The 18,222-nt window shown below is 39.9% G+C and overlaps 1 protein-coding gene across 2 annotated transcripts in view; it reads right to left on the minus strand.

The window, feature by feature from the left end:
• lin7a (lin-7 homolog A (C. elegans)) overlaps nucleotides 1-18,222 on the minus strand; it is a 47,792-nt gene that overhangs the window by 17,013 nt on the left and 12,557 nt on the right. For both annotated transcript variants that reach the window (XM_026147065.1, XM_026147066.1), the window contains exons 2-3: nucleotides 13,088-13,206; nucleotides 375-446 (exon numbers count right to left, since the gene is read on the minus strand). In XM_026147065.1, coding sequence (XP_026002850.1) covers nucleotides 375-446; nucleotides 13,088-13,206 — 191 coding nt within the window. The remainder of the gene's footprint in view (nucleotides 1-374; nucleotides 447-13,087; nucleotides 13,207-18,222) is intronic.

The following is an 18,222-nucleotide window of genomic DNA, read 5'->3' on the forward strand; positions in this document are numbered from 1 at the left end:
ATCCCGTGTAAACACAAACTTGTTTGCCTTTTATGTGTGTGCTCTCTCAATAGATAAAGAAATGAAATGTCATAAATGTGAATCTGTTAGACAGTCTTTTAGCAGATGAGACTAACAGCGACGCTTTGGTTTTATTCTTGGAAAACTGGCACTCGTGTGTCATTGCTTGATGACCCACACACTCTTAATGAGGGCCATTATCAAAGGATGTAGTTTGCTGATTTCAGGCAGCTTTGGCCAAATGAAATGAAATGATGAGAATGAAATCACTGGGTAAAGTGATTAAAAGACAGCTCCCGAGTCATTAGTTACAGCTTTCAGTAATTATATATTATGATTTTATTGCTGAGCCAAATTTCCAACACAGTTCTTACCTTAGCCGTGGCCCTGGCCTGATACTCTGGACAGCCATTCACTGTAATTGTTTCGTGCATATACTGGTACACCTGAAAGAAATGAAGACAGAGATGCACGTGGTTGAAATCTGAATCCACCAACTTGCACATGAGCTCAAACTCTTCTTTTCATAGTCAAATAATGGTTTCCTTCCACAGAAGGCTGTGCACACTTGCATGTGTACAATAGCAAACTCTCAGGAAGCACATGGCATAGACTGATCCCTAATCTATGAGCAGTAATATTGCTCCTAGTATTTCAAAGTAACCCTCAAGTGATAGGGCCTCGCTCAAGCCTTTGTATCTAATAACATCTTGTAACAGAAAATCCTATTACGATCCGGCACGATGACTTTCTGCAAACACGCTGGTGTTATCAGCAGCTAGACAGATAAGGGAGAGAGAATTTTGCGTTCATGCAGACAGAGAAGAATTTCTGTTACTGTAGAAAAAGTCAGATGTTCTTTTTTCGTTAATGTATATTAAAGGGGAGACTCTGGACTCTACCAGAGTAGGTCTGCATGATTCACGATTCAAAATAACCCCAAGTTCATCCATCCTTTTAGCTCCCAATCCCCTCTCTTTAAGCAAGTTTTCTTCCTGTCCCTTATTAACAGAGAGTTTGAACAACAAATGGGTGGGAATTCTGTGCACCTGGCCAGACCGGTTTTCCTGAGATGACCATATTAGGAATATCCCCTCTCACTGACCTAAAAGGTAGATCAGAACTGTCTGAAACAGAGGCTCTGTCTGAAAACTGTCTAAAGCCTGAGCTTTGGGGTTACAGGGATTACTTACTCTGTCTCCTTTAAACTTTCATGTTGACAAACGAGGCATATTGTGGTGTTACAGACAGCATAAAAAGTCAACAGAACAAGAAGTAACAGATTCTGCCGGGACTGAGCCGGTGCTAAAACACGGGTTAGTGAGCATGTCCATCTGGGTAAAAAAAAAGTTTTCTATTTGCTGAAGCAGACAGAATAAGTGCAGACAGCTGACCTTTCCTGTTTAGATGTGGCTTTTAAGAAAACCTTACAAGCAGACTTGTTCGGAGACTATAAAAGAGGAGACCATGGCCAATGTTGACTCGTGGGTAACATGCGGTAACTGAAGATATACTAGAGGAGTACCAATTCACACACTAAAACAAACAGCCTGATCTAATTTGTGTATGTTTTGCAGCTATAGAGTAGTCAGAAATCTGACCCAGTGCTACTGTCACATAATAAGAAATATAATCCAAGGATATGTTACATGTAAACTAATTCAGCTGTGTATGCTCATATTAACGATGGGCATAGTTTCTAATGATGATGAGATCGGGATATGTTGAAGTAAAGCTCAGACTTCAGTCTGCTCTAAATCCTTGATTTTAGGGAGTTTTTCTTCTCTCGGATCTAAGCAGCGCACCATTGTGCTGCCCCTGCTAGAGTCTACGAATAAAAATATGGACCTCAAAATAAAGGTCATAAAATAATGACTGAAATCTTTTTGGCTGATGACAAACAGTCCCATTTTTCTGCCTGCAATGTTGCTCACTGCCTCCTACTTTTTTCTTTACATTAAAGAGAACGTCTGAACCAGACATACCCATTACCTGCACAGAGAGAAATCAGGAGTTTAACATCAGTCAAGTTTGTGTGCATTGTTTGTAAGATATTTTTCAGAAAGCAGCAACTTGCCAGTGCACTTTCCAAACATTGCCTTGAGGTGTGACTGCCACCCCGTAACACAAGGCCTGCTTTTGCAAATGACTCGATTAAATACCGTAATGGCAGCATTGATTTCAGTGGAAAGATTCTCTAACTATCATCTAGCTGTTTTAATCTCACATTTATGGCATCTGCAATTAACTCAACGAATAAGTGACTGCGTTTTAATGGAACTGACGAATGTTTCTCAGCAGAAAAACAACAGCTTCTCAATGCAAAGCAGACTTGGAATGAATGTGTATGCTATGTTGGATATTATGGCTCAGAAATAAAATAATGATTCCACTTCCTGGATGACGTCACATCTCTCATTGCAGCAGAGCAGCTTGTTGGAGGCGAATGTGGCAGGCAGCTCTGACGTATCCCTGCAAAAACATTACAAGGGCCTTGCTTTTCTGTATCGTCAAAAGGGTGTATACTCATAGGATGCAAACCTTCAGATATTTGTATGTAGAGATCTCAAGAGCATGGAAAAAAATATCCCTGAGCTCCTGTCGGCTTGTTTGCTCATGAATCTCAAAGACCAAATGACTAGCTTTTGAGGGTGCACTTCAGAGCGCAACATGTTTTTGTAGATTCATGGTGCCGCTGATGCATTTTGATAAGAGGAGCCTGCAGTCCCCCCCCACACACACACACACCACTCCCAAATGACACCTTTTCCTGAGGACTTCTTCCACCTTTGCACTTTTTGAGGCTTAGCACAGCTTTATAAATGCCACAAAAGGTTTTTCTTGCCTCTATCTTACTACACAGTAGCTTCATTTCTCTCTTTTATCCCTTTGTTAGAAAAACACTACAGCAAGTCCTAATTACAGCTATTTATTCAGTCCATAACAGTCTCTAATGCTCTCTCTTAGCACCTATAAGACAAGAAGTCTGTAGGAAAAATGGCCTTTATCTGTCTGTGAAAGTAAAGCATTTTGGTCCTTAAAACATGGTCTCTGTTATGTAAATGTTTAGTAATGGCCCTATTCAAACACGACGTTACAGATAGCACTGCAATGCGTATGAAATACTTGGCATATTCTGAGAAGGCGGCACAGCAGTGAGCCGAAAAATAATGATACCCAGAAAATAAAAAACTCTCAGGTTTCTCTCAGTATATATCGCTGATGCATCAAAATGGCCAAGGTGAGCATAAGGGTGGCCAACATCTCACTTTTGGATCCCCTGATCCTCAACAATGGATAAAAAACAAACAAACAGTGAACTATTTCACAGATAAAGTCTCAGAAGGGTTGACTAAAATAATGCACTTAAAAAGTATTTTTAAAGTGCTTATTGTAAATTCATGAGTGTAATATAGTTTAATTGTTATGTGTAATTAAATGTGAAGAAACAGCTTCCATGAATATATGATCCATTTATCTGTGTATTGTGTTGACAAGATATGAAGATTGAAGATGAAGTAGGGTTGTGCTGCGCTTTCATGTAATACCAGTTTATACCACAAGAGAACGCAGTAAAGTATTTACCCTTGTAATTCATTAAGCACTATTTCTGCTTAGAATTGTAGCCTGACAAAAGGCAAAGCCTCTTAAGAAAACGAGGTAAATGTCAGCACACACAAAGAAGAATAAAATCACAGAAAACAATCAAAAACAGAAGGCAAGAGTGGAAAAACGCACGCCACGCCCTCTGGTAATCCTGCCCCCTGGTGGTGTGGTGAAAGCTTTAGTTAAATTACTCAGGGCAGTGTTTCCCAACCTTTTGGAGCCACGGCACATATTTCACACTAGAAAAATCACACGGCACACCATCAAACAAAAATGTCACAAAAAGCGTACTGATAATTTTTCCCCAGTCTGTATTTTTTCTAGGACCCAGGTCAGATTGACTACTTTTTCTTTTCAAATATTTATCCATTGCTATTACGGGCTTCGTTGTCTCACTCACAGCATGACTATGATGTAATTTCTTCTGCGTCTTCTACTGTTTTACTGGCGGTTGGCAACCCATTTAATTAGAGCAGGTAGTTGTACCGCCCTCTAGGGGAGGATAATGTAATTGTTCTGCCCGTTACTCACGCCGGTCGCTTAGGGTATTAATCAGGTGGAGCCAGATAATCTTCCACGCCACACCTATGTGGGCCGGCAGAGTGGATGGGAAACACTGACTCAGAGGACAATTGCAAAATACTAGTTTGGAAAAATGTCAAAATCAACTTAACACGGACCAGTGCTCAAAGATACGCAGACGTAGATGCCAAGAACTGGTTTGAAACACACATCCAAGTAATGAGGAGCAGCAACTGGATTCAACTTTTCTTTTGGCCAATATAAGGGTAATGTCCACTTTTCTTTGGAAAAACCTAAGAGTTTGTTTTAGTTAAATACGTCACTTTGCTCACCCACTAGTCATTTACAGGCAAAACACCTATAATATCTATCGACAGTATAAAAGATAGACACCAAGGTGCCATTTTGAAGCCTCGAAAAGTGTTTTTCCTCTTTTCTGACTCCTACGTAACTAAAATTTACAAAATGGACTTAATGTTTTATCCAATATGACTCGAAATCATGTCCATCTTTCACTGTTACTTCTACTGCTTAATGTTCATAGCAATACCACATACGGTGTGCCAAAGTAACTGCAACTCTGGGAACTTCAGATACAACACTTCTGGTGTGAGGAAAGAGAAGAAGAGTGCTGAATTATTTAGCCTGTGCTGTAATTTGGGAAAATAAGTGGATGGATATCAGCTGAAGATTTAAATTAAATAAGGACGACCATTTGCATAATTTCTTTTTTGGAACAGTGGAACATTGAGTGTCCACTCTGACTGAACAGATAATTTTAAAAAAGCCTTCTGAACTGGCTGATGGTTCGATTATTTCCTAGTTCCTCCCTTGCTGTTTCACGAGTTGAGCAGCAGAGCTCATGCAGGGCATCTTGACCCTAAATGTTTTATTTTCTTATAAACAATGACTAATATATCCATACCACAAGCAGCAAGGCGTTGCAGTGGTTAGCCCAATTGTTACATGGTCAATATCTTTCCATGAGGAGTCTGCATGCCCTCCCTGTGTCTGTGTGGATTTCCTCCAGGTACTCAGACTTCTTCCTCCAGTCTAAAGACAAGCTTGTTGACTTTGAACTATATAAGCCCATTCCCAAGTTCACTGATTTTTCTATAAAAAAATATTAATATATAATATGTCCTGGCTTATTTATTCGTCATATTTAAATAACAGTGCTCTGAAGATCCACAGTTGATATCTCCCTTCATATTTAACCTGATTGGTTGCAGTGCCCTGCAGAGAGCCAAAAATGGGACTAACAGCTTTGTGCTTTTGAATGTCAGCCTCCTCTTGTGGTGGGTGCACTTTGCTCTAAAAAGGCCAGCTTTCCTGCAGGCATCTTGTCAATTCCCCTTTCCTTTAACCAAATGTCTTCACTGTCCTTCCAACAACATCAATACAGCCACTCCATCCTCCCCTACATGGCTCCATTCTGCTTAGTTTGCCACACATTCCTGGTTTTAATGGTGAAGTGGACACAAACACATTCTTTCTAAAAGAATACCAGCATCACAAAGCCCATCTCGGAAGGGATGCCTACAGGGAATATTGATGCAGTGCTTCTTAGGAACACGGCTTCTTGTTTTGTCTAGTGAGAGATGGAGAGGGTGGACGGGGGGTGGGGAAAAAGGAGGTCTTAGTCTGGTTAATGTAGTTTTGTTAAGGATGAAAACCATTATAGTTAGCGTCTCAGTGGTGCAAACCATGACACCGAGGGAAAATATAGAGCTCGAACAGACTGACTTAATGTACCTTTCATCCTTTAACTTAATGTGATGTGGGAGTCGGAGGCATTGTGACGGAATCAACACAAATCCCAGTCAATTATGCTGACTGAAAATCTCTGCTGAAGTGGAAAATCAACTGCAATTTCAAAGCTGATGAAAAACGTGGCCGCTCTGAGCCTGCTTATTGCACTTCCTGTATTGGTCACGTGGCTCCGTCTAACCCAATATCCCGCACATCACTCCCTTCCATCATTTCCAGCTGGTTAGCTCTTCCAGTCATCTCATCTTGTGTCCTTCCTTTCCCATTTGCAAGGCTGATTGACCCGGACAACTCATTCAGGGTGTTGCAGTGAAACTAATGCTGCGACACAAGACTCTCCCCCACACCATCGATGAACGTGGCGAGGGGAAGACAACCAGCTCATCAAACTCTGTCTCGTTGTCATTTATCTCTAACACTGCTGAACTGGCTCTTTTCCCTGCCGTCCATTCTTCATATTGACAGTTACCTTGTCATCCACTAACAAGGCTGATTCATGTTTTGCAAATTCTCTTGACGCAGACATATAGTAGGAAGTCAGGTTTATACTCCATAGACAAGATTAGTGTCCCCTCCCCTGTCTCTGAAATGAACCAACTCAAATATGTGTGTAAGAAAAGGAATCATATCATAGATTACAGGATAAAGTTTGTACTGGAAAGAAAGGTCATCTGTGATAATGAAATCCCACAAGGTGAGCGTGATCAAAATGTACAAGGCGAGGGTTGAGCTATTTTAACCTGCGTTTTATGGTGAGTGAAAATGAATTAGAATATGATTACAGAGAGGAATTTTTAAACAGCTCCAAAGTGAAAAACTGATCTAGTTAAAAACCAATTCTGAGTATATTTTCCTTTGGATTAAAAAGCAGTGGGTTTTTCTTAGAATTACAAAGATATTTTTTCCCTTTTAAGCAGCAGTGAGTTGAAATTACTGCCATTTCAGCGTAAAAAGCTACTTCCCGAGATTTCACAATCACTTTAGATAGGTATTCCATGACAATGAGCATTTGTTGTCTGCATTATGGTATCATTTTGTGGCTGAAAGTACTGATTTATTTCTTCCTCTGTAATATTCAGACATCTGAGATATTAGAGATAAAAATCAAGAAGCAAAGAAAGACAAGAAATAGACAAATAAATTAAAGCAGTGGGGATTTTGTATTTTTTTTTTCAGGTTTGCTTTTAATGTTTCAGTTAATGGTAATCAGTGTTGGTCAAGTTACTTGAAAAAAGTAATCAGTAACTAATTACTGATTACTTTCCCCAAAAGGTAATCCCGTTACTTTACTGATTACTTATTTTCAAAAGTAATTAATTTCTTAGTGACTTTTTAAAAACACGATTTACAACCTGAATAGGTAACAAAGCGATAGATCTTTCAGCCCAATTCTACTTTTTCTGCATAATCCATCATAGAAAATGTAATCAAATGGACAAGTCTCTTTTTAAAACTTGTTTTATTAGTTTTAATCTTTTAACTTTATGCATCAAGCAAAAATTTAATTATATGCAACATTCTCTGACTTGAAGAAATTAGTTTAACATTTAAACCTTTTTTCTACACATTCCAGCACATAAAATAAAATATTTTTTGTGTTTACACTCACTCTTTCAAATAGATGCAAGTAAAACACAGCAGGAAATAAATAAAGTCAAAGACTCAGCGGTCCTGTTGCTCTATTTTCACCTGTAAAGCAGGAGTGGGGTAGGCGGAGGTTTGCCCTGGTGCAGGTGTGCTGCAGCGGTCAGTGGAAGAATCTGCGAGTTTCTCAGTGAATTTCCAATTACGTGGTTCGGTGCTTGCTGGGAAGTTTATGGGTTTTTTTCCACTGTAAAAAGAAGTTTTCTTCCCATGTGAGCAACGGACGCTAATGTTTTTGTCACTTTTTATGGAATCAAACTGACACTGACAGAGGCGAGGCTGCTGGACACTGGCGCCACCAGGCCCTCTGACCACCACCAGTAGGCAACGGTTGAAGTGTCTTGCCCAAGGACACAGGAGTTAAGTGTCATGATAGTAGCAGGGCCTGTTACAGAGGGTTACAGGGCCTACATTCTTCCTTTATGTACAAGCTACTGGTTCAAATAATTATAAAAAAAAACATTTTTCAATACCTATTGACAGACTGAAATAAAGGCAGGCTGTGTGTGAGAAGAAGACATCACCAGACAGAAAAAATGAACCCTGTGGCTGTAGCTGCTTTCTCTTGTCACAAACAAACATATCAAAAAAAGCGTTAGTATTTCAGACCATTAAATCCAGCCTAACTGCTACTTTCCCACTGAGATTCCCTTTCACTCAAAGATTGTCTCTGCTAACTGCTCCTGATGCAAACAGAGCATCAGAGGACACAGCTGTTGAGAGCTGTGATATTCCACTACATGACCTCATTTAATGCGCCGCATAATAATGGTAATAATCTACAGTATGCAACAACCACCACTTATAAATGGTCCTCCAGCTGGCTCAGCACTACAGAGAGATGCTGTTGTAGTGCGTCGGTTTTCCAAATGTGTCATTGACTATAAGCCACAGTCGTCCTCGCTGCAGCCCACTAATCCCACAGCATCTCTGATGGTTTCCCTGGTGACTGTGTTTAGCCAGCTCTTTGTGGGTGAAGTGCTTCGCATCTTTGGCTCTTGGCAAACAGCAACTACTGCTGCTGCCGCGCTCTTTTTTTTATGAGGTTTTTGAGAATCACTGTCATTGCACTCCAGTGACTGGCACTGGGATCAGTCAGCTGGTTGCCAGACGGGCAGTTGGTGCCAGGACGTGCCAGGCTTCCCCAAGCTGGCCAGAGCAGAGCAGAACAGAAGACTATTCCCCATCCCTTCTGTTGCATGTTTTCATGGGTTTTACGTAACATTTGATCAGAATTAATTTCTGATCATTGGTGTCATTGCTGGTGTTGGCGAACTTTCTACTTTTCTATTTGTCTAGACAAAAGCTGAAAAATTAATGATCTCCAGCATTCACTGATTAAACTGCGACTATAAAGGGCGTTCAAATTGGATGTCTTGTCAAATATCACATTTTATCATCCTCTACAGACTCTGCATGACACTCCTTTTTGATGTGTTTCCTTGATCTAAAAGGGACCTTTCGTGCTTTACCTTATTTTCTGTCACACATATAGTGCAGTACAAAAGTCTTCAGCCTCCCCTAATTTCTTTATATTTTGTTATATAAAATGGGAAAAGTGGCAGTGATTTATCAAAACATGTGCAAACATAGATGGATATGCGGTATGTAAGGCAAATACAAAGTTTGTACAAGTCTAACGAGCCAATATTCAGTATGACTCCCTTTAGTCTTCAACACAACCTGAACTGTCTTAGCCAGGTGTTCTTGTCATATCTTGAATTCATCTTCAGGAACAGCTCCTCTGGGTTCTTGAAGGACATTCTTTGGAAGTCTTTTCTACATGATCCCACACTACAAAAATGTTCAGTCCAGGCTCTGGGGAAGCCAGGCAATGACTGATAGTTTCCCATTGTGTGTTTTTCTATCCAGGTATGTTTTTATTGCGTTGGCAGTGTGTTTGGGATCATAATTCCATCAGTTTTTCCAAGATCCCCAACACCACTGACTGAAATACAGCCCCACAACATGACTGAGCCTCCACCATGTTGCACTCACTGCTGACTCTGTCCTGATCTCCTCTGTCTATAATGACATCAATCCGAATCAGACATTTCAAAAAACGCGTTCACACTGATTTTTTCAGTCCAGTTCTTTGGCATACCTCAGCCTTTTCTCCCCGTTTCTCTTCTTTCCTGGTAGCCGCTGAGACCATTTCTGACAGTAGAAGGACAAATTGAAGGGCTAGATGCATCTTTCAGGCCATGCATCAGGCACGACTTTCAGATACTGTTCATCTGCTGTAGATAAAAACTTTAAAAGTGCTTCAGAAAGCCTGAACAACTATAGCTCCAGGGCGTTTTAAAAAATAGAACAAAGCCAGCGTTCTTGTAAGCTAAATATAAAGAACTGGTAGGTGTCTCACAGTGTTTGCACAGTACATTCTATCAACACGTGTAGACACTTAGCCATCAGAGTGCTGTAACCACTTTGATCTAGACAGTTTTTTCTACTCTTAGATCAGTATGATGTCAGTAAGGCTAAATATCATGGTCATCTCATGCACACAGCTCTGGATGTTAGCACAGAAGCCCCACCCAAGTGATCCTGAAACATTCAGCTTACGAAGCACAGCCATTCAGAAGAAAGCTGCTTTACCTACAGGTGGTTACAGAAAGTGGATGGGACAACTGTAAGAGTCTGAAAATATGAGGCATCTTTGACAAAAGTTATGTTATATTTAAAAAAATTGATTAAATAAATTATGTATGTTATAATACATCGGACCAGCTTTTTTTTTTTTTTTTTTTTTCTAAATCAATCACAGTACCCTAATGGCAGTTAATGCATGAAATGGCATTTAATTATGCTCTGTTAAAGTAAAAGAAATGGTGAGATCCTGTTAAATACAGAAGTGTCATACTCATCGTTTTCTTCATCTTTTAAACAAATGACAAAATATTTTATGCAATTATTTATCTTCAGATTTTAAGACCTTCTTTATTATTTTGTTTACCCCATATATACTTCTAAGTAACAAGTACAAGCTGAGAAAGTAAGTTTTATAAAGTGCGAATTACAGCAGCTGGCTTACAATTCCCCATATCACTGATTTTCCAAAACATATTATGGTTATTTTTTGCCCTGCAGCAGTAAAATCTTATTGCATGTCTACTTAATTTACAACACAATTCTCTTCAGAAAATACAGCGGCGCTCTTCCCAACATACTGATGAAGTCCGCTAATTGTCTTTCATTCCAGAACAAATTACATGTTCACTTTGTTCACAATTAACTTGCAGCACAGAGGCCATTCTGTCATCTGCTTCCCTGCTCTTCAAACTGCTGTTTACTTAACAAATCCATGTCACTGGGTAGTGCTAAAGTATATCACAACAGACAGAACACTAAACACACAAGATCTGTTGTTATCAGCCTGTGCAGCCGCGCCACGTAGAGCGAACGCTCTTGTTTGCTTCTTACCCCCGCCGTCTTGATGAATGATCTCAAGATGACGGATCAGTGGGTGGTTGTTTTGCGTGCATGAGAATGAAAGCATTTTAACAAGAGGAGAAAAACAAGAACTTCAGTTTCACGATTCACATTTTACTTCATCCCCGTAAAATACGATTGAAACCAATCCCTAACAGGGATTCGCTTAATTAAAATTCAGTTTAACGAGCTTATCAAACCTTAGACTTAATGAAATGCTCATGATGTTTTCTGGCCCTGTGAACATTTAAATGTGTGTGTGTGTGTGTGTGTGTGTGTGTGTGTGTGTGTGTGTGGGGGGGGGGGGGGGGGGGTTATGCAGTCAAAAACCCACTGTGCCTCTGACTTCTGCTGTTCAGCTCTAGCTGTAATAAGGCAGCGCGATAAGCTCTGACATTTTCATTATGCTGCAGTCATTTGTTGATTGATGCAGCTCAGCAATGCCTTAAAGTTACACTCTCTGATTTTCTTGTTGTTGCTCCAGGCTTACTGTGGGCTTTGGGTTTGAGTTTCAAGGCACTTACAGTGACCTGACAGCACAGTTTGGCACCACTGCATTATATAAAACTATCAGGTAATGTTACTTCTCACCTTCGGCCAAGATATGAAATATGTTGAGCGAAAAGCTGTTTAGAGATTTGGATGTCAAGTCAGGTGTCAAATTCATTTGAAAAACACAAGGTGACTATCTGCTGTTTTTATTTCCTTGGGTCTGATGGAGCTTACAGGACTCAGAATCAGTACTCTTGCTACTATCAAGCCTTTCAAGCACCACAGATAATAATACGCTTAAAGTTATAAGTAACCACATCAAGATAATCTTCAAAGTAAGCCAACAAATCGCAGTGGCATTTCTTTTAAATGAACTACTTAGGGCCCAAGTGACAGAATTTCTAAGACCACTCCTCCTACCGAAATTTAGTGATTTCAAAATCCGATATTTCAGTATTTTCCAATATCGATATCTTTTTCTTTCAAATGCAAAATACATAAACATTGTTGGCAACAGCTGGAAGAAAAACTCCATAACCTTTTGTTTTGTAAAGTTATTTGTTTACTCTTATACTCTCTGCCTGACTTTGCTCACATTAGCTGGCCGTGCTTTACCAAAACGGAAGTTGCAGTGCCCTCAGGTGGGCAAACTATGCAATGTCAACAGTAGAAACATATGAATGGTGTCTCTTCTTTACTTTTTAAATTTTCATTTAAACTTTCATTATCATCAATCATCAATAAATACCAATAGTGGTCCTGTCTGTCTGTTACACAGCAGAAAATGTCAGCAAATATATACCAGATGTTTGATACTGATTGATATTAAATAAACTGGCAAGTGTGCCTGCGTTTAACGCAAATTTTGAAAAAGAGAAATAGATGGTGTTGTATGCAAGTTTTTGCATTCTTGAAAAAAAATGACAGTTTTACTGAAGACGTCCTCTAAGCTTTCATTTTGAGCCAAATTAAACCAGGAATTCGACATCCTTTATACCCCTAACCCATAGAAAAATTACTCAGTACGTAAACATGAATTGTTGAATTATTAGGCTGAATGTCAGTCTTTGTAATAGTATTGAGAATTATTTTTTTTTAAAGGTAGCTCTTTTTAAAACGTTATCCAAGAAACCAACATCCACAGACACATGATGGATGGTGGGGTATAACCAGACAACCTATTTTTAATATATTTATTTATCCCCTTTATGTATATCTAAAAGTGAATTACATTCCTGTCTCATTGTGGTTTAGATGTTGAGATTATTCGTATGGGTCTCTGCACTGCTGGTATTCCTAACAATGCCCATGTGCCCTTTCAAGAAAAGCTACATAATGCTTGTCTTTGGTGCTTCAAGCTCTTATGGGTCATTAGCCCTGTGGAATAAGAAATGGAGTTAGATGGATAAAGCCATTGCAAAAGTCACGCCTGAGTTCAGCTTATTGTTCCCACATTTTATCTTTTTGTATTGTTTTGTTTTAAATTACAAAAACATATTATGCACAAATTCTACTAAAGGTCCAGTACAGAAGACAGATGGGAAAGGTCATGACAAAGGAGCCCCACACAAGAAAAACAATCTAAATTCTTGTTGGTGTTCACAGAGCAGCAGTGACTCACCTCTCTGATGGCTGTGCAGAACTCACTCTGAAGGACTTTCTTCAGAGATTGGAGCTTGTGACCGGGAACATCGCCTGACTCCTGCAGCTTCTCCAGCAGCTCAATAGCCCTGGCAACATCTGGGAAGCGAGAGAGAGAGAATGGGTGTGAGTAAATATGTATATGTGTGTGGGTACTCATGCCAAGGGGACAGAGGAAGAGGAAAAAAAGAAGCCCCGTTCAATTACATTAACAGCACTGCTGTGACAAAGGCGCTAGAGCAAATCAATGGGCAGGATAATGGAAATAGACTCAGTCAAGGCCAGCAGTTGCAAGGACGATAGAACAGCAATCCCATCCATGGATCGTTTGCATTGGCTTATCTCTGAGCATGAGAATAAAGGAGCGGGGTGACAAGTCAAGGACTCATTTGTTCAAAGGTAACACTTCCTGGAAAGAGTAGGCATTACAAAGCGTTTACACTAAACCGTAAGCCTTAAGGTAGAGGCCGTGACTCTGGGGTCTTCTGAGCTCTTTTCTCTTAATTAGCTTCTGCTGAACAAGTTCCACAGCCTGGATGATTAATTTTTTACCCTCTGAAACTGGCAGGCCAAATAGACTCACAAAGGTAGAAAGGGTGATTTGGTACTCAATCACTGGACTTAGATTGTTGTGTCAATATCATGTTTTATTCATGCCTAAGACCTGTGACCACACAAGAGGGGGTGACGGCAATAACATTTCAGTTCATACAATTCAAGTTCCCCCTCTGCTCTAGTTTCAACCCAAAGGGGACACAGGCTATTTTTTGCAAGTACCCCATAATAAGGCATTTAAGTAACGATTATATTCATTGTCTACTAATTACTGATTATTTAATTCATTCTTTAAGCCAATCAGGTCACATCTTTAAACTAGTAGTACTCTTAACTCCCCAAAATATGTTAAAACTTCAGAAGGATAAAACAATAAAAAGTATTCATAATTTCAGTATAGCACGTAATGAATACATGTTTTATTACATTTAGCTTCTGAACACCACAAAAGTTTGTTTTGTAAATACTATCAAATATTTTTTTCAGACGCATTTAATTATTTATCACGTAGAGCCGAATTAAAATGCAACCGTATTGCTCAATATCACAAATGTGACGCAAACAGCATCCTCCAACATTAGACAGGAAATTCAGACAAGAAAAAAAAAATCCCTAAAATGCAAAAAACAGAAAATTAAACTGCAGGAAAACTCAGGAAGACAAAGGAAGCGGGATCCCTCTCCTCAGCTAGACAGACTTGGAGTAGATGTTGTGTACACTGTGTTTAGTAGGTCTCTCAGTGTTGGTAAGGCCTCAAGGGCTATAAATGATCCAGCGGCCTCTGAGATTAGTCTCTTTTAATCTGCGACTGAGTGGCGTCTTTTTTATCTGTTCTCGAGGACACATCAGAAAGTTGCCAAAGCCTTATCTGAATAGATGAGCATAGATTGAGCTGAAATATGCCCCGTTACAGAATAAACTTCAAAACTGGGTCACATTATTTCTTGTCAGCAAGTGTGATTAGCTTTGTTTTCGTCAATATCACACTGCTCAAAAGTGTTTCTGTGTAAAAGATTTGAGCCTCGCAACATGTTTCTGCCGCTTGATTTATCAGTGGGTTACAATTATATATCAACGACTGATGTTATTCATTTAAAACAACGTACCAGCGGCAACAGACGTTTAGCTGAGTTGCAGGTTTAGGGTCATGATATATCAACAAGCAAACGCTGCATATTTAATGACGTTATATGGCAGGGCCACACTTCCATCTATGCTGACCACCAGGGATCGAGCACACAGACGCATAAATATACTCTCTAGGTTTTTTGCTGTATCCACATATGCTTGTTCAGAGAAAAAACTGGGAAAACAGGGACACAGAAGTCTGTAATGCAATCAAACACAACAAATTGTGCTGATTTTTGTTGATTAATCAAGAATTTAGATCAGTGATTCACAAACATGGATACAAGTAACAGAGACGGACAGAGAGAAAAAAAAAGGGTAAGTAATGTAAATAGAAAACATAAGTACGCCTTTACTGCTTCCATAGCAATTAAAAAGTTAAGCAGCAACCAGCTGCTGCTAACTAAATGCGTTTGAATAATTCAGTATCAGCAAGTGTGAGCACCTCTATAAAAGCAGAGGTTTTGGCAGTTTGCTGGTCAAGAGCACTCAGGTGTGTGATAACCCAATGCCACAATCTTTCCAGGAATGGTGAACCAAGCAAAATCACCCCAAGGTCAGACCATGTAATGCTTAGAGAGGCTGCAAAATAAAATAAAATAAAATCCCGAAGGCTATACTGCAGACTCTACAGGCCTCAGTCAGCAAGTTAAATGTTAAAGTTCATGACAGTAGAACGGTTGCTGGGAGAAAGTCTATTCTCTCTAAAAGGAACATGGCAGGACAGGTTAGGTTTACACAGTTGCATCTGAACAATGCACAGCACGTCTAGAACAATGTCCTTTGGACAGATGTTTGCCCATAATGCACTGTGGCACAGCCACCTCATATCCACTGTCAAGCGCTGTGCTGGAGGACTGATTGTTTGGGCTTGTTTTGCAGCCACAGGATGTTGCCACCTTGCAGTCATTGAGTCGACCACAAACTCCTCTATACACCAAAGTGTTCTACAGTCAAATGTGAAGCCATCTGCCTGACAGGCAAAGTTTTAACTGGGTCATGCAACAGGACAATGATCCCAAGCACAGCAGCAAATCTACAACAGAATGTCTGAAAAAGAAAAGAATCAAGGTGCAGCAACAGCCCAGTCAAAGTCCAGACTTCAGCCTGAATGAAATGACGTGACAGGCCCTTAATCGAGCTGTGCATAGACCTGTGAACGTCAATGAACTGAAGCAATGCTGTAAAGAAGAGTGGGACCAAAATTCCTCCACAATGATATGAGAGACTGAGAAAATCCAATTCAATTCAGTTTTATTTATACGGCTCTAAATCACAAAAACAGTTACCTCGAGACCCTTTATTTTGTGAGGTAAAGGCCATAATATATACAGTGTAGAGAGAAACCCCAACAATGAGACAGCAAGCGAGCGCTTGGCAACAGTAGGAAGGAAAAACTCTAGGAATCACAAGTAAGCCGTCTGTGAGCAGTCTGAGAGTGAAGTGCTCTATTATAATTTAGCAAAATGCAAAAAGTCAGAAATTCTAAGTATAAATGAACCATAAATAACCCACTGAGCAGTGATATGTAGTAAAGTAAATAATATATACTTAGACTATTCTATACTTAATAGGCTGTGTCCCCTTCATTTTAAGGCTCAACTATGTATTATAGCTCCATGCAGGTTTCTTTGGTATAAAAAACCACTTAAAAAAAAAAACCATAGCCATTTACACACATGCACTATTGCCCTAAGCTTAATATTGAGTTGAATGCCAGAAGACAAATGCATGATGCTTTGCACACTGAACCATCTTCATTTTGTTGGCTTCCCAATCATCCTGCTTTCTGCTTCCTGCAAGCTCTAGTCAGATCCCCTGTCTAAAACCACACAGAGTATCAACATGTGACAAAGAAAAAGTCTGACAGTATCACAACCTAAACCTGAGGTGTCAAAGATAAGGCCCGGGGGGCCAGACACGTCCTGATGAAGACTCCAGCCCGACCCCATTGAACATCATTGGAAGGTGTAATGTTTTACAGCTTTATCTTTACTGACAAAGACCTCCCACACGCTACACCAGGGGTGCCCAATCCCGGTCCTCGAGAGCTACCGTCCTGCAGCTTTTAGATGCATCCTTGTTCCCACACACCTGAATCAAATGAATGGCTTGTTATCAGGCCTTTGCCAAACATGATGGCATGCTGAAGAGATCAAACCATTTGATTCAGCTGTGTTGGAGTAGGGATGCATCTAAAAGCTGCAGGATAGTAGCTCTCGAGGACCGGGATTGGGCACCCCTGCGCTACACCAAAGTAACTGGGTAATACATAAAAAACCAAGGAAAAGTTTTTTTTCTTCCTTTATAATTTCTATTATTTACAACGGATACACAGAATACACTGTGTATCCATCCACTGTACACATGGATTCACGTTTTTGTAATTTGACACGTTTATTTCTTACAATTTCAGAGTCCTGGTGACAAATTTCTGACATTTACCGCAGCAGCATTTCTCTACCATATTGAAAAAAACTGAGACATACATTCGAAATTGCACCCCTTTTTCTAATATTAAGATATCTCAAGGATTAAATGTATAATTAAACTCCTTTATACTGACAGAAAGGGGAGTTTCACTGGTCCGGCCCACTTAAGATTAAAGTGGGCTGTATGTGGCCTATGATGTAAAATGAGTTTAACATCCCTGACCTAAATGTCCTGACATTTTCCTGAGCTCACATGTGAAAACAGTTTCCGTCTTCAACCTAAAATTTCATGATTCATATAAAGGGGGCTTGGTTTTTGCTTCCAAAGGAGACTCAGATCCCTACAAGTTTAACTTGTACTTAACAGATTCTCCTTATGTCCCCACTATATGAGTAATACCAGCACACACACACACACACACTGGTATTGAATTCTGGGAATATTGAGCAATTCAGCAAAGCAGATGACAGACTGAAAGGCTTTTGCTGCATGCAAGCCAGCGGGAGGTAAGAAAAGAAGCAGTACTGAGCTCTGACCCCTGCGAATACTATATAAGGTAATGTGAAATGTACAGTTTCTATTTCTTTAAAAGGTCATTTGGGGGCATTGTGCTGTTATTAGACGGACAGGAACTATGGGGAAAGAGAACAGGGGAGAGACATGGTAAGAATCCAGCTGGCTGTAAATCAAATCGGGGACTCATTCCTCAAAGCACTTCCGCCCATGTGGTATGAGCTATAGCCAATTGGCTGTCAGGGCTACCCCCTCTGCCTGTTTCTATTTCAAGCACTCTGTAATAAAGCACTGAGAATTTTATTGATTTTCTTGAAATTGCAGGGGTCAGTTCCCATCACGAGAACAAGGCATGCAAGCGACAGTCCAGTCATTTAATACGGGCTTATTTAGAGCAAACAGTGGTGTGAATTTTCAGGGAAGTGCTAATTAGCCATTAATCTAATAACCAAGAGTTTCATTTAAAGACAGCAGCTGCATTTTTGC

The sequence above is a fragment of the Astatotilapia calliptera genome, chromosome 17 (assembly GCF_900246225.1).
Source record: "Astatotilapia calliptera chromosome 17, fAstCal1.2, whole genome shotgun sequence".
NCBI classification, from domain to species: domain Eukaryota; kingdom Metazoa; phylum Chordata; class Actinopteri; order Cichliformes; family Cichlidae; genus Astatotilapia; species Astatotilapia calliptera.